This window comes from Filicampus tigris, chromosome 3, assembly GCF_054856515.1.
Source record: "Filicampus tigris isolate MCC_2025a chromosome 3, RoL_Ftig_1.0, whole genome shotgun sequence".
NCBI lineage: Eukaryota > Metazoa > Chordata > Actinopteri > Syngnathiformes > Syngnathidae > Filicampus > Filicampus tigris.
In genome coordinates this window covers 12617752-12634010 of record NC_141219.1, presented here as the reverse complement: position 1 = coordinate 12634010, position 16259 = coordinate 12617752, and the positions used below count along the sequence as shown (strand labels likewise).

Genomic DNA, 16259 nt, shown 5'->3' with positions numbered 1-16259 from the left:
TAAGGGAAGGGGCTGGGTTCAAAGGGATGATAAACTTGAAAGGATTTAAGAGGAGCAGCTTGCTCTGTAAAACAATCAGTTTCGTGTGGAGAGTAAAAAGAGACACAACTGCATGTACAATCCATGTTTTTTTCTTTTAATTGTGGCTGTTATTGAGGTACATTGATGGACCAACACTGGGTTACGTGAGTTATGCTGTCCCTCGGTGTTCTCATCGTCAAACTATTCACTGTCCGTTGAATAAAACATGACCGTCATAGCGCAGCCATCACGCAAAATGACTGTCAGCCCTTTGAGAAACAAACGTGTGTCTGTGCTTGATGTGAGGAGAGCCTCTGTCCTCTGGTGGGGGGCGGACAGCAGCCAACCAGTCCGCCATTCTGCTACTGGTCCAACTGGTTGAGACAGATGCTGGACTTCTGTCTACACAAATTGTAATGAGCTACATTGTTCCCAAAGTGGGAGAAGAGAGGCGCGGGGGATCCCTATGGAGACTATGTGAAAAGGACCGTGTGGGAAAAGACGTCATAATCTTAGTATGTTCCAGTGACAGGTTAATTACATTTTAAAGGTCATGTTCAAGTTCTAACATACATTTAGTCCGCGCAGCTCACCTCCTGATGCAAATGATCTGAACTGACAACTTTGTCCTCTATAGTGTACCTGCCATTATAGCCATTTTCCATTTACAGTGTCATATTGTGTCATCATAAATTGAAAAATCAATTACTCCCCCCATACCTTTTTTGGGGGGCATTGCTTTATATACAATAAAGGTGTATATAAAGATACCAGAACAATAGGCATAATGTTTGGAGAATGAAGTTCTATCACTTATCTTTGAAAGGATTATATTTTTTTGACTTTTTTTTCCTCTTGAGTTTTGTCTCTGCGTTGTTTACAGAGAAAGCAGCAAGCTACTCTCCTTCAACCCTTTCAAGTCTATCATCACTTTGAACCCAGTTACTTCCTTTCCGACAACTCGATTCTAGAAAGATTAAGTTTGGTCTTGTAATGATTGCAACACTTTTGAAAACACAAAACATTCTTATAAAATTACATTTTTGATGTCAACATTGGTGTGAAGATTATGAGGAGGAAAAATGTGCTATCCTTCAGCTGCTATGTGGTGCACGAAGACACAATTGTATTGTACGTCAGTAACACGGGCATTTATTATCGTTATTCAATTCATTCTCCACTGATTAGCTGAGAGGAATCAAAGGGCTAAGAGTCTTTTACTTTAAGTTATCACATTTGCTTCCTTAAGCGCGAGAGCAGTGTAGTATTCCTTGGTATGTAGCCCTCCAGTAAGTTAATAGTTGCAGGGGCTGCGTAGGGCTGATTTGCATTCAAATGAAAACAAGGCAAAAAAAGTCAGGGCTTCTGTTTGCAGGTAAAGAAAGAAAGAGGCCATTAATGATTACATTTTATTCATATTAACCAGACTACCGCCTTTCTTGTGTTTGTATTAAATTATTTTCCCTTCAGCTTTTTGGCATGCTTACAGGTATGCGGGTGTTCTCGGGGAAAGTTGTGAAACCTGTTTTCCTTTAAACCACTTGACTTCTCGCTCTTAAAGACAGAGTTGCATTTCCTCTAAGGTGTGGATGTGACATGCGGACGGATAGAAGCACCTCATCAAACTTGGGACGGCAAAGAAGGTGAGTGGGGCGCCTCTGTGGAAATCTACATATCCTAAGAGTGATAGTTGCCTCAGTCATATTTGGGGGTGGGGTGGGGGTATTGTACACCAACAAGAATTGTCCAGTTCTCAATTCAACCTTTGTGATGATTATATTATTGTGACCTGGATGACTGAGAATCTACATAGACAAAGAAAATGTATAATTTTAAGCAAATACATTGGCATATTTTATTGATAATGTACAACATGTTTGTCTGCTGAGAATTCTCTTGTGTTTACTAAGCTTACAAAAGCCACATTTTTGGGGGATTTCCTGTGGTCTTTCTCTCAATGACATTGCCTCGGGTAAAACATTTTATTGCATAAAGGACAGTAAACAAACCAGTTCGACCCACCACTCTTAAGCCTGTGTGTGCTGTACTCGAGTCACGTTCTACTCAGTTAAGCGACATTCAGTTCAAAGTGTCAATTTACAGTATTTTGTTACCACTGTCAGAGTACTTACCACACAAGACAGATGTCACGTGGTCACAACATGAATGATATTGGTACCGGATGTGGACAGTGGATGGACTCCTCATGACTGGGACTGACTTGTGCATGTGGCTGATCCCAGATCAGATTGAGCAACCACCGGTATGTGTGTGGCATCCATTTCTTCAGTGGTTTTAAAACGATTTATGCCACCTAGAAAATAAAATACAGCCGCCTACTTAGCTCGTGTACCAATATCATGACCAACATCAGAATACAGTGTTACAACCTGTACCTAAATAATAGTTTTTATAAAAGCATTTCTTAAAAAAAATAAATACAAACGTAATGCACTGAAAAGTTAACGAAAACTGAACTGGAATGTAGGCAATGATTATTTCACGTACCACTCAAGGGAGCCAGTGTACCACATGTGGTACATTATGTACCACACTTTGAGGATCGCTGCTTTACATTGAGAACACATGGATCAAAATGGACCTTTGAAAACTAAATTTGGCCGTGTTTGTTGATCAGTAAAATCAATAGTTGATATTATATAAATAGTTAATAGATTCATGTCAGAGAGGTATTAACTTTACAATATGTTGTTGTGGTTGTAGCTTGTAGTGGTGTAGAATTGCAAATTATACTGAGGGCTGTTTCTAATATTTGCACCCCTCATAGCAAAAAAAAAAATGGTAACCCAAATATCAGACACACCTGTTGGTATGAGGCCAATCATTTACACCACTGAAAATAGTATAAATTATTATTATCTTTGGGATATAACTCTTGTACTACTTAATGGAGCTCGAGTCGTTACATTGTTCAGGTAAACCATAATGAAATGCTCAATTTGTTTATCAGATAACTGTTCTTGGACAGTTAGGGCAGTAATTTCAAGTAAAACGCTAGTTGAAAATTTGAGAGAATGCCAGCAATTACAAATTAAAAGTGTGTTCTACTTTATTTTAATAACGAGTCTTTTTGTTTTAGCCTTCTTAATCTTTGGTTATGTAATTCACTGTAGCTTGGAAGGTCGTAAATAAACGGCAACCTATTATCGAGATTTCTCTACACTATCCAGAAAGCTCCGAGGAGCTCCTTCTCACGGAATCCGCCATGACGGAGGCGGGCTGACTAGCTCATGAATAATTAATGACGGGGAGGAGACAGTTTTGGGGTACGGAGACGCGTGCAGGACTTTGAGTCAGTTTTGTTGAGAGTGAGGAAGAGAAGTAGAGGAGGCGTGCATGGCATCTGTCACTGGAGCGAACAGCAGGTAAACGCTCTGCATTGCAATTTTTGTTTATTGATTGATTCATTCATTCATTGATTGATTGAGTTGTCTGTCTGATTCAAAAGGTAATTTTCCGTGCTCACCTGAGTTTGGTTCACTCAATTTATACCCAAGGCGTGCGTCATTTCGCAATTTTTACTACTCTGAGTGATCGTGAAAATATATTTTTTTGCTAATTAGAACAATACATACGATTGTTCAAATCATTAATCGAGACAGACCTGACTTGCGAGTTTTTAAAGATATGAACTGTTGTTGGGATGATTTTTTTGGGTTGTTTAGATTTACAAGCAAAAATTTAAGAGATGAGCGCTGTATAGTCGCATTAAACTCAACTGAAGTCACTTCACAACAAGCAGCAGTTTATCAAATAGTGTGAACAATTCCGAAAATGAAGAGGCTTCAAGCTATTTAATTTAATGAAACTCCCAGTTAAATTTTACAGTCAAAACAACTACTGTACATAGCTTTGCCTTAGGAACGTCCGCCTATAGTGCTAACATGTAAAACGCCACAGACGGCCTACTTAATAGCATCTTTGTTGCAGTTTCATAACCCTTTAAGCATAACAATAACACTAATACTACTACTACTACTGCTAATAATAACAATTATTATTATATAATAATAATATATTATTATTATTATAATTATTTTAATGATAGTTATTAATCTTATTCTTATTATTATAGAATATTGAATTTTATCATTAAAATAATAATTATTATTATTATTAGTAGTAGTAGTAAAACATTTTATTGCATAAAAGACAGTAAACAAACCACTTCGACCCACCACTCCAAAGCCTGTGTGTGCTACTACTACTGCTAATAATAACAATTATTATTTTAATGATAATTATTATTCTTATTATTATTATAGAATAGAATTTTATCATTAAAATAATAATAATCATTATTAGTAGTAGTAGTAGCCACTAACAGTGCAGCAACATATGTAGACAGACAATACAACAATACTTGCTGGCATATATTCTTTTTCCTCTACAAAGAATGAAAATATTATTACAGTTCACTGAGGAGTAATGACTGTTGTGTATATGTATATCCTTATGAAGGTCTCATACTGTGCCCAGGTGGCCAAGCCACACAGACTGGATGGAGGCACACAATCACAGTCAATTAATCATGATGCACAAGCTGTTTAACCTTGTATGTTACAGCTGAACAAAATCGTTGTGGGATCAAAAGTGTGATCTCACACTATGCGATTCTGTGATCTCAAAGCTGCGCTTTTTTTTTTTAAGCGCTCTTATACCGCTAAGATGACCAATCAGAGGCGAGATGCTATTCATAGACAGGTCACGGTAAGCAATTAGCTCTTCGCTGGTTAAAAAAAGCGTTGCGTCCACCCTACACAGTCACCCATCCTCCCTTTCCCGGCTGCTCTCGAACTCAAGGCGAGAGGGTAACTTGTGCGAGAGGCTAACTTGTGCTGCACCGGCAGCTACGAGCTGGTCCCCGCCTTCTTGTTGGCAAATAAGATACACAAAAGTAGCCCTATCACTAAAGGCGGACGAGGAGTAAGTTAGCGTGCAACCCACAGAGCAAAAAGAGAGAACTTGAGAAGATGGAGAAGCTAATTGCTAAACTGATGTGAAACGCAGAGTCACAAAAGAGCACAATACGTGGTAAGGTGTACAGTGCACTTTTCACACAAGTCTATGAACCAGCTATGAACAGCAAATTAGTATTCTGTCGGGAAATGCGCTACATAAAATTGTACTGTAGTGTATTGTATTGTATTTCACTAAAGAGAGCTCACTTGAAGCCAAACAAGTGATTGATTTGACTCTATTTGCATGCAGCCAAATAGTGAGTCCACCTTTGCTGTTATACAATACGTTACTATTTGCCTATATTTTAAATTTATTTGGGTATTGTAATCCTGTGTCATAAACTGACCAATGCTGCCGTTGTGTGACTCATTATTAGCTTGGGCTATTAAAAAAAAAAAAAAAAACACACACAGGTGACACAAGGTAAAAGTGCCTTTACACACCTGCTCCTGATGCGAGGGTTCAAACGTAAGCAGGCCAATGGCAGCGAGTCCACAGTTTGCCTTGGCAGCTTAATCTCACTTGTTCTTGCATGCTAAAGGAATGAAGATTATCTGCACACCTGCTGTTAATGACCTGATGCCATGTGCTTGCTTGACAACATGCTTGAGGTCCTACTAGACTATTTACTGCAGTTATAATGATGATGATGATGATAATAAGGCCCTAGTGCTGTGATATTCACTAGGGGGGAAAAAGCCTCTTGTGTTGATGGCATTTGTCTCCCTCTGCAATTATTTACCCGCACTGCTGTGCGTAAACACTGCTGCGCTCTCTCTACCTGCCCAATCACAACAATAATAAGTCTGCAATCATTTCAAATGGACGGCTCTTGGTCCAACATTAAGTCTTTTTGGGTGTCGGATGAGCGAAGTTGTGTGGCGCTGTCAGAGCGATACTGGCAATGTATGTTCATGATATAATATATAATGAATATTTTATATTTAGCATGTTTATACTGTACAATAGCATTCATGGGTTGACTAACCTCACTAAAATCAAGGCATTGCAATTGCACACATTAATTAATTCTTCAAATAGTAAATTAATTACAAAATTATAAAATATTTACTTAGCATTCCAACAATTCCCAATATAATTTATTAATTAGTTGAATGGTGGCACTGACCGTTCTCATGTCAAGACGTATTTTGATGGTTCGTCATAGAAACAAATAAAAACAAATAAAAACAAATGATTGAAGCTGTCACTCGCCATTAGCTTCGCTTCTGCGAGACTGGTTGTATGCCATATTGTAACGTGTTACAACGGTGCAGTAAGGTGTCTTGGTGTTGATGGGTGGTGTCCTAAAACCTTTATGATGAATAAAGTTTTCATAGGCCCTCATATCCTCGTCTAATTAGTATTGGACATATAATAAATTGCATATGAAGCATCACTTTCCGTCACTGCTCTTGTTGTTCAATTCCAATCGTCCCGCTTATTAACGCTAGCTGTGATCGGGCTAGCTAGTGACACGAGGCTAACCCCAACTCATGCCCTTTTATTGAGTTGAGCATGTGCCATTTTTTTCCTGTTCTTGCGTCATCACAATAGCGGGTTTTCTGGTGCCAAAAGTCCTTTGGTCCAAAGGAAAAAAAGACATTTTCGGTTGCCGTGGCTTAAAAATTTGAAGTGGCCCTGTTGGGCCGGCGTCAGACCACCGTTATGTCGAACTTTGTGGTTTCAACTCTTAGTCCAGTGTGTGCAACAAGAGGGACAGAGCACAGCCGGATTCCCTGCATTGTTTTGACCCACGCATGACCCCATACCCACCACCCTTCCTCTTGCTACAGCCTTTTCTGTTTTTTTTCAGTCTTTAACAAGGGTTAATGGAAATTGATCAGATCCGGATTTATGCCGTAATTAGTAATCCAGGGAGTCCTGTGGTTATCCAGATGGCCCTAATTTCTAATTGAAAGGATTTTAATCTTAAAACGTGTGATTCTTGAATCGTCTGCATTCTAATGAGAACGCAGACGGTTTACTTCTGCGCTTTGCATGAACTGTTACTGTATCTGTATCTACAGTATCTGTCTACTGTATGCATGAATGTTTGTTCGTATAGTGTGGTATCTGATACGCCTTCTACTACCGCAATATCATGAAAATCAACAAGATCTTGCAGAACAAAAGTCACTGACTCAATGTCCAGTAAAACGTTATTCATTGCTCAGGTTGTAGTATATTGTATAACGTCAATCAAATCGTATGCAACTCCAGTATGTGAAGTGCCAATGTGAAGGGAGCTCCGGTGTATTTTGAGTGGAAGAGAAGATTTTGTTTGGTTATTTATGATTGTATTATTATGATTATTTTATGTTTTGTGTACAGCTAATGTGAAAGGGCTCTATAAATAAGTAGAGCTGAGAACCGAAACGCAATTGTAAAGGCAAAATGTCTCGTACAGTTTTTTTGCGTTGGGTCGCTTTAAATAGTGCAGGTGTACCTAAGGTTGTGGCTTGTTGCTGTACCGTACAGTGGTGCCTTGATATATGAGTTGGATTTGTTGCGTTAACACCCTCATAACTCAAAACAATGACATCTCAAATCATCTATCCTCATTGAAACGAATGGAAATGTTAGAGTAAGAAAAATGACACTCCGAGGAAAAACACAGAGTAATGATATAGTTAAATAGAATGTAAAGAATGAAACTTTTTTTTGCCATATTTTTTGCTTAAACTCAATGGATAGTGTACTGCTCCTTTTGGAGTGCACACCTTGGCCACCCGGGGGCAGTATAATACAGACATAGACATACACGAAGAAGATATTCACAACTCACACAGTAAGTTGCATTACTATTATTCTTTATTATTTTTTTTTGCAAAGGGTAAAGATTATATATGCGCGTGACAATTATTTTCATTTCTGTCTACATATGTTGCTCCACCATTTGTTTTTAAATATCATTTGCTCAGATGCTAGTTGTCATTACCATCAATGGCGTTATGAGTCGTTTGCGAGCATTAAGCTAAATGTATTGAGGCAAAATTATGGGGTTGTTCTAAATACACAGCGTGCAATCCTCTTTGTTTTATGTTTAGTTTGACAGTAAACTAAAACAACTTGAAACCCATTTTTTAAAAGAATTGTTCACCATTTGTCAAACTGCTGCTTGTCGTGACGTGAGTCAAGTGCGGGACCCCTATCTCAAATATTTGCTTGCGAGTCAACCCCCCAAAAAAAAAAAAATCATGCCAATGATGACTAATCTTGAAAAAGTTGAAAGTCGGGTCAGTTATATCTCAACGCACCACTACAAATGCTAATCTGTTAGAATTTACATAAAACATCAAGAAGAAGTATCACCTGTCTTCAAAAAAAACTAGCAAATATGCCACACCCTGACTGTAATATTAACCAAGGTTCCACTTTAACTCTTATCAGGTTCACCTGGATGCGTCTGCTTTCTTGTTGTTATCACAGATGGGTCATAATAGCATTTGTCATGTTGTGTTGTCATAACACAGAGCGGCGCTGCTACCGTCAGGGACAGTGATGTATAGCCCCAGGCTGCTGACCACCCCCCGTCCCCTAACATTTGCTCAACTGGCTTAAGATGCTCCCTGTGGCGACATGAAAGCTATGCTGACATCTCATGAAGGGACACTCTGCTTTCTTGTGATGACACACACACACTCTTTAAGACAATTCACTTTAAAGCTCAGGCCAATGAGATTTGCAGTTAAGAGGGTTGTTAGTTTTTTTCTTATGACATATTATAGTTTAGATGCTTTTCCACCACTGATAAAATGGAATCGAAATTGTTCGATGTTGGTTAAGGCAAAAGCTTTCCAAGCAGTACCAGTGATTGATTGGCGTATCGATTCTTCGAATCTGCGGTCAGTGTGTCGGGTGACTGCCTGTCACTACTTTTTGTTCCCCAAGTGATTGAAAGTGCATCGATGGCTGTGTTTATCCTTGACCGCTTGTGTGGGGCTTACAATATGTTCTAACTAGCAGTGATAGGAAATATTAAATAAGATAATGAAATGTACATTATTACCCTTATTACCTCGAGGCGCAGACATCAACTTTTTTTTGTAATCAAATTATTTGATTAATAGTTTTCCCCCTAGTGCCTTGACTCAATACTGGTTGTGAAACACTCACCTACGGGGCGGAGCTAGCTACACTTCAGCCTCTTGATCATTTCTGTACAACAGCTCCATGCTGTTTGCCAGGAACACAAAAATGGTGCTCGTTGTTCTCTTGTTTACCGCCATCGCAACAAGGTTACTCAAACCAGTTAAGTGTTTGTCGTTCCAAGCCAAGCTGCGGTGATCTCAACTGCACATGGTCTGTTTGACCTGTGGTGCAGTCTGGTGCATGTGTTAGGAGCAAGGAAGACCACCCACATTGTGGAATACAATGTTAGGACATCTCTTGTAAGGGAGGTCTAACAGTATGTACGGTATATTGTCTTGTCATCCTTGAAGAACCACATTGCTTTCTAATGAACTCGCCGAACTCAACACAATTTATTCCAGCAGGCTGTTCGTATTCTCAATACATTTTAGTTTTTTATTTTAGTAAAATATTGAAGAGTAATTCATCCTTTTCAGTCGGTGAGTTTTCATCAAATTTTAAATACTGTACCTATAATGTATTTTTTAAATTCAGCATTATTTATTTTTCATGTGTATGACCCAAAAGGTAGCATGGTGAACTGTTCCATTGATGCTAATGATAAGTATAGTTTTCTTGCACGGAATGATAACTTGTTCTATTATTCTTATTCTTTCTTTTCTGATTGACTGGGAGAAATCATATTGTTGTACTGCCTTAGTGAGGCTCATGGCATCAATTTTGATATGTTTTAATGACCAAATTTGGTTCCCTGCTGTGTATAGTGTGCCCTTATTTTGGCTGATAAAGCAGTTAAATGTACAGTAGTTGTTCAGACTGATTCTTAAGTGGTACGAGCACAGCGAGTGGTAGGCAGACTCCCTCTAGCAGTCTAGTTCACCAACGCTTTCGAAATGGAGAGCTACTCCTTTTGCGTTTTATGTGAAGACACTGATCATGTTAATGATTTTTGACAATAATTAGGAAACATAAATATCAATATGCACTTGTTTTCAATCTCTACCAATGTCCACATTTTCAAATGATGACTTCTACAACATTCCTAGGAAATCATAGTGACCCATCACAGACGATCTTTTTTTTTTTTTAGAACAGGCACGCGGGCTAACATGAATAAAATGAAAATATTACATTTGGATATACATGCTTTTCATTGGACAGGGAGGTATTACGGACGAAAGAGTACACTCAGCTATGATTTTAACACTCCTGTCTTCCGTCCTGCAGAGCGAGGCATGGCTGGGAAGCCATTCCGGGCCACCCAAATCTGGAGCAGCATCATCGCCAACCTCCACACTCACGTGGAGGTCAAGCGGCGGCGCCACAATCTCAAGTCCTACGAGGACTGCTTTCTGGGCTCTGAGGCCGTGGATGCCGTGTTGACGCACATCACCTTGAATCGCTTCTTCGGTGACGAGGCGGTCCCTCGCCAGAAAGCCGTCCGACTTTGTCAGGCCCTGATGGACTCGAAGGTCTTTCAGCCGGTGGGCGTTAAAGTGTTTGGCAAGGAAAAGAAGCGGGACGCTTTTGAGGACAGCAGCTGTAGTTTGTACAGGTTCCCGAGCCCGCAGACGGGCTTGTCACCACTGAACAACACCAAGTCCAACTCCACGGTAACCATAGAGAGCGGCTATGACTCTCCAGGCATAAGCAGGAACAAGAACAGCTACAGTCCACTGCGTGAAAGGTAGTAAAATATTCTTATATTAATAATATACTTAAATATAATACGCTTTTGGCAGATTTTGTGCTCATCTAACATCAAAGCTGCTTTGGCGCTATCTTGTGGTGTTTTGGTATCAAGGAACCATGTGTGAAGTGAGGGGAAGAGCTCCATTGAGACTGGCCATAGCACTGTCTAATAGAAAAGTAGTGCTTTGCGCCAATCTTGTTGCACACGTTTTTCTATTCATAACAGGGCTTAGACCCATCACTGCACTTTCTTCTTCAGAAATCATCACACATCCAACATGGCTTCCTTTGAAAACTAGAGAGTCCAAAATGAATTCTTTCCGAGAATTAGCTAATTTTATTGGTCCCGCTTTTCAGCGCAAATACTCTGAGCAGATGTCAAATCCAGGTCCATTTCTACTCAACCGGCAGGTAAGGGAGCTTATTTAGAAACAACTGTGGTTAAAGCCTATCTATTGGCAGGGTGATTCCTTTCTGGAACTGGATTTGACACAGCTGACCGCAGTCATTAGTTTCATTATGTAACTTTTATATCAGCTCCCTGTAAATTTGGAACCTAATGTGAGTAATACAATTGGAGAACTTGAAAAAAAAAATCTGTTTTACGATGCTTTAAGTGCTGGAAACATTGGTTAAATCAGGTCTTAACAGAAATATTGTGTTAAAAAAAAGTAATGATAATTGATCAGAAACAGTTCAAGGCAGGTTCCGCATCTTGTCTTGATTGTAATAAATAACCTCAATCCAAACGTTGCGACTTGATTGCCATGCTGTAACCTTCCAGACAAGAGGTACCGACCTACTCCACGCACTCCCCCGCAAGAAGAGGCAAAGCAGTGGAGGACGTGCTGAGAAATCTCAACCTAAACTCGACCATCACTCCTCAGATGATCAACTTAGGCCTCTCACGAGAGCGTAAGTAGCTGTCAAAACGATAAATGGTACACAAGTTCACAAATGCGTCTATCTCTTACTTTTATAACCTTCCCATTGCTCTCCATCACAGTGGTCACTGAGGTGTGGCACCAGCAGGCCGTGTGCAGGCTCCTGCAGTTGATTGAGCTCCCGCTGCTGGAGAACTTACTGGAGGGCAAGGACGCCTCGCGGTTTTCTTTGCGCGCTGTAGACAGCGACTCAGACCTGCTGTTGGCATCAGGCTACTTGGACAGAGAAGTGCTCAAGGCCTTTAGTGAGGCACAGTAAGTGGCTGTTCTTAAGTGACAACGTATAAGAATTGTGTTTTGGCCATTCGTTTGGACGACACCGGCATTTTCCAGACCGAGACTCCATATGTTGAGGGAAAAATGGCTTATAGGATCTCCACAACAATCATTAGTGTGAGCCTTGAAACCAGATGTTGTAGTACCAAAATTGACCTGTGAGAGGCAGCATGCTGCCAAAGGGCGTTTAGACTGTCAGAGTTTAAAAGAAAATTAGTTGCAGTAGAAGTAGTAGAAGAATTGCGGACTAATGTTTATTCCAGTACCTTCGTACTGGTTGCCTACCTCTCAAAACAACACACTGCACATTATTAATATTATTATTATTTTATTTTTTTGTTACAAAACGTTCAAGTACAACATTGTCCACAAACAATGGATTCAGTACAAGCGCTGCATAAAAAAAAAAACATTTACAAATATCAAATGATGTTTTGTTTAGCGTTATTGTGCTATTTGTAATATTTTGGTTATGTTATAAGCTCCAAGAGAGGGTCAGTCAACATGTTTTCTTGAGGATTGCATGGATCTTCAAATCTCCTGCTTACATCACTTAGCCGTGCTAGTTTCAAATCCCGACTGCTTCCTCTCCCTCAGGGCAGATGAATGGATGTCTGGTGCAGTAGACTGTCTGGAGTTCCTCCCCGACGATCAAGTGGTGGAGGTCAGCAAAGGTCTAGCCGGCTGCGCCAAGGACCTCGTCGAGTGTAAGAGGCTGCTCTACGAAATCCTGGCGAAACATTACGCTCGAGCCGAGCACCCGCCGCTCCTCAACAACCACGTGTTCGACATCCACTCGGGCATTTCGGAGCTTCTTGGTGAGAAGACTTCTTTGAAATACAGTGAATACCTGTTTATAGCTGGTAATACAGACCCACTTTCAATCTAAAGGGACCAGTTTTTCCCTGCCACATGCTTGAAACTCAAATGTGTTAAAAATATAACAGTAATAATGCTAATGAGATTCTCGAAATAAGATGTGAAGCATACTATTTATTTGTCACTCCCAGTTGAAGTGCACTGTAAAACTGACACACAAAAGAGAATTAATAACTGTATATCCAAACACCTAAATACTCAACCAAATCTTATGATTGAAATTGCCTTAGCTTAATGCTAACATATCACGGGAAGCGTCATAGATGGGCTAACAGAAAGGATCACAGCCGTCATGGTAATTCTAAAACAAACAGCTGCTACTCTAACCCCCCACGGAGCAGCATGACATACAACTTAAGAAAACTAAAGATTGTATATTTTAACACCAAAATGTTAAACCAAAACATATATGAATGAAAGTCCGCTAGCTAAATGGTCATTTATAATGTCAAATGCCATAGACAGGATAACGGAAATGATCATAGATGTTTGTGGTAGTTATAAACCTTAAAATAAGTTCTACTTTAACACGTACTGGACAGTCACATATGTAAAACAGGTCAGCCGGGATTGGTCGTTACCGGAGCCCTGAGCAGTTGTGATGTTATTTTCAGTCGACAGAAGTGACAAAATGGCCGCACCCAGAGATGGCTAAAAACGGATGGATTAACTCTTATTCCACAAACGCAATATTTATCAGAACGCCTTGTTTCAACTGGTGGGCTTGCATCGAACATATTCTTGAAAAAAATATGTTAAGTATCAGTGGCGAGTACGCTTCATGAGTACCCTACACCTTGAAATAAGGCTGGTATCGGCCTGATCCCGCAACCTGGTATCGATACTCGCCCATCTCTGGTAAAAAAAACGATAAAAAGAATCTCTCAGAAAATCTATACTATAGCTTCAGTGTATGCTTTTCTCCTGAGGTTCCGCTTCCCTCTGCCTTGTGTCATCACTATCTATGTGCGGTGTTACCTCAGTAAACGGTAAACTGGAGCAAGCTCTGGAGGCACTGCAGCTGAGCTTGAAGCTGCAGGACTCTCGATGCAGGGAGGAGCTGCGGCGGCTGCTCAGGTTCATGGCCATCGCCGCTAACACGCAGGACATCAAACTCCACAAAGAGGTGTGTGCCTTTGTTACAGCTCTAGCTGTTATGAAATGCGCTATAGAAATAAAATTGTATTGCATTGTATAGTAACATTGCCATGTTTCCGAGGGGAAGCCAGCGTGGCTGCTAGGATAGGCATAATTGATTATCTACTATCTAGTTGAAACATTTTTTTCCAGAGAGAAATAGAAGTAGTAGTAGTATTTGGTAGTGTGCGTGCGCGTGTGGTACGTGCATTTGTGCGTGTGCATAGTATAGAGTATGTATATTACTTCTTGCTTCTACTTCTGAATTTATATAATCTCTGACACCTTTGCTGTCTTTTGTGACACTCTTTGTAGTAGATTTAATGTGGCAAAAACTTTGATCACAAGCTTTGGGTTGATTTCCCCCCTTTAATGTTTTCCCTGACTCTTTCCCATCTTAGTGTCTTTTGTCTGCCCCCCCCCAACCCCCCCCCAAAAAAACCCAACAAACTAGTTGATGTTTCTACTCCTCATTTAATAAGAGCTACTTAAGATCACTTTTAAAGCCAGGATGGAGTTATGGAATGTATTTAGTTACTGTTCTTTACTGTCCCTACGTGTATCCCTCAGATCGAGAACCGAATGGCAGTGAAGAGGTCGTTCTCCAGCGCCATCGTGTACAGCAGAAGACTCTCCAAAGGAAAAGTGGACCTTATGGTTCTGTTTATGATGGACAACCACTGCGATCTGTTCAAAGTGAGTGTTGTGCTTTACGTCATGTTTGATAACAATCACGCTCTCAGCAAGAGCTGCTAGACGGTTGGGGACGACTGCACGCTGTTTACACGAGTTTCATCTCCGAGGCACATCAGGAACAGTTTAAAACTAATTGTCTCTTCAAAAAAGAAAAAAAGATGAGCTTTCCAACAGGAAGCAGGCAATAAATCGTAGTGTTATGTAAGAGAAGTGCAGCGGAAGGAAAGATAATCACACGTTTTTTGTTTGTGCTTTTCACTTGTTTTATTCTTCCATCCCATCTTCAATGCCACACATTCACTGGTCACAACCTTAGGTACACCGACCGGCACCTACTCATGGCATCCAGTAGAAGAGATATAAATGTATGAATCTTCACTTTTGACTGGCACTGTCAGAGGGGTATTAACAATAATATTAACAATTAGTTGTTACATGCATTGTTCTAAGTTCCCTAAACAGGAAGTCAACCCCCCCAAAATGATTTACAATAATATGTTCTGTGGGCCTCCAATAGTCTAAACTAGCATTCTGATTAATATTGCATTTGTGGAATATGAGTTAAGCAGGAAAATTCGCCCCTTTTTGTCCATCGAGAGAAAATCTCAATGACAAACCAAAACAATGGGTCGTGCAAACAATAATTGATAGATAAAAATAAAAGTAGAAAGCAGAATGCTGCTCAATATAATGGGAGTAAAAGTACCGGTTCTTCCTAACAAAAATATTCAAGCAAAAGTGAAAAGTATGATGCATTAAAACTACTCTGGCAGGTACAATTTATCCCAAAAATTACTTAAAGGGACACTGGGATGAGCTTAACATTCGCATTTATATAATAGGTTTGCATGTTAAAATGACATCAGTACTAAAGTGCCCCCCCTCCCCCACAAGACTCTGTAGTGATTTATGGTCTTTTTTTTTGTGATCAGATTTACTACATATTGTCCCGCCCCCTTTTGGTCTTATGTTGTTTTCGGTCTCAGAGGTCTACGTCAAGGGAGGAAGGCAAGCGTGGTAATATTGCTCGCTTTGACAGTTCTGTTGTCTAAAACGGGGTTATCTAAAACGGTAGGGGGCGCGGACATTTTCCTCATTATCAAGGGGCGTTATTCATGGAGTTACTTATTTCCTAATTTCTCCCAAATTTATTGATAAAATAGAAAATGACAACTCTTCTCATTTTCCCGATCAAAAAATATATAAAATGAACTTGGGCCATCCCCACCATCCCTTTAAGTAAATATAATGGAGTATCATGCACAACTACCTACATAAATACAGGTACATACATACAGTTATAAAAAAATAAACACTATTTGTTGGTGTTTCTGTATTACAAATGTAAATAGCAAATCTAATGCTAAAGTAACAATTTTACTGCCATCAGGTTCCTGTTTCACTACACAAGATGGTCAGTGACAGATTAAAGAATATTGTTTGCGGGAAAGATGCAGATATGGTAACAGGTATGCAGATTTCACTTCATTGTATCATCTATTTGACTTCATTTAAACAAAATATTTACTCTTATTT

General features: G+C 39.8%; 1 protein-coding gene and 1 long non-coding RNA gene across 5 annotated transcripts in view; one reads left to right on the top strand and one right to left on the bottom strand.

Moving 5' to 3' along the window:
• Nucleotides 1–59: 59 nt before the first annotated feature.
• Nucleotides 60–5633, bottom strand: LOC147149941 (uncharacterized). Its single transcript, XR_015086048.1, has 3 exons — nt 5448–5633; nt 2154–2335; nt 60–423 (listed from the first exon to the last, which is right to left on the bottom strand). It is a non-coding gene; the product is annotated as an uncharacterized LOC147149941 (long non-coding RNA).
• The window catches only part of depdc7a (DEP domain containing 7, paralog a), a 19089-nt gene continuing 4044 nt past the window's right edge, over nt 1215–16259 (top strand). The window contains exons 1-8 of one of the 4 annotated variants that reach the window (XM_086024962.1): nt 1215–1664; nt 10327–10786; nt 11576–11706; nt 11798–11990; nt 12609–12829; nt 13820–14016; nt 14598–14723; nt 16114–16192. In XM_086024962.1, the coding sequence (XP_085881088.1) occupies nt 10335–10786; nt 11576–11706; nt 11798–11990; nt 12609–12829; nt 13820–14016; nt 14598–14723; nt 16114–16192 (1399 nt within the window). In that variant the 5' untranslated portion in view covers nt 1215–1664; nt 10327–10334. Of the gene's footprint in view, nt 1665–3238; nt 3408–4793; nt 5077–10326; nt 10787–11575; nt 11707–11797; nt 11991–12608; nt 12830–13819; nt 14017–14597; nt 14724–16113; nt 16193–16259 lie in introns of those variants that run through there. The other 3 variants (XM_086024963.1, XM_086024960.1, XM_086024961.1) reach the window with 3 other exon arrangements.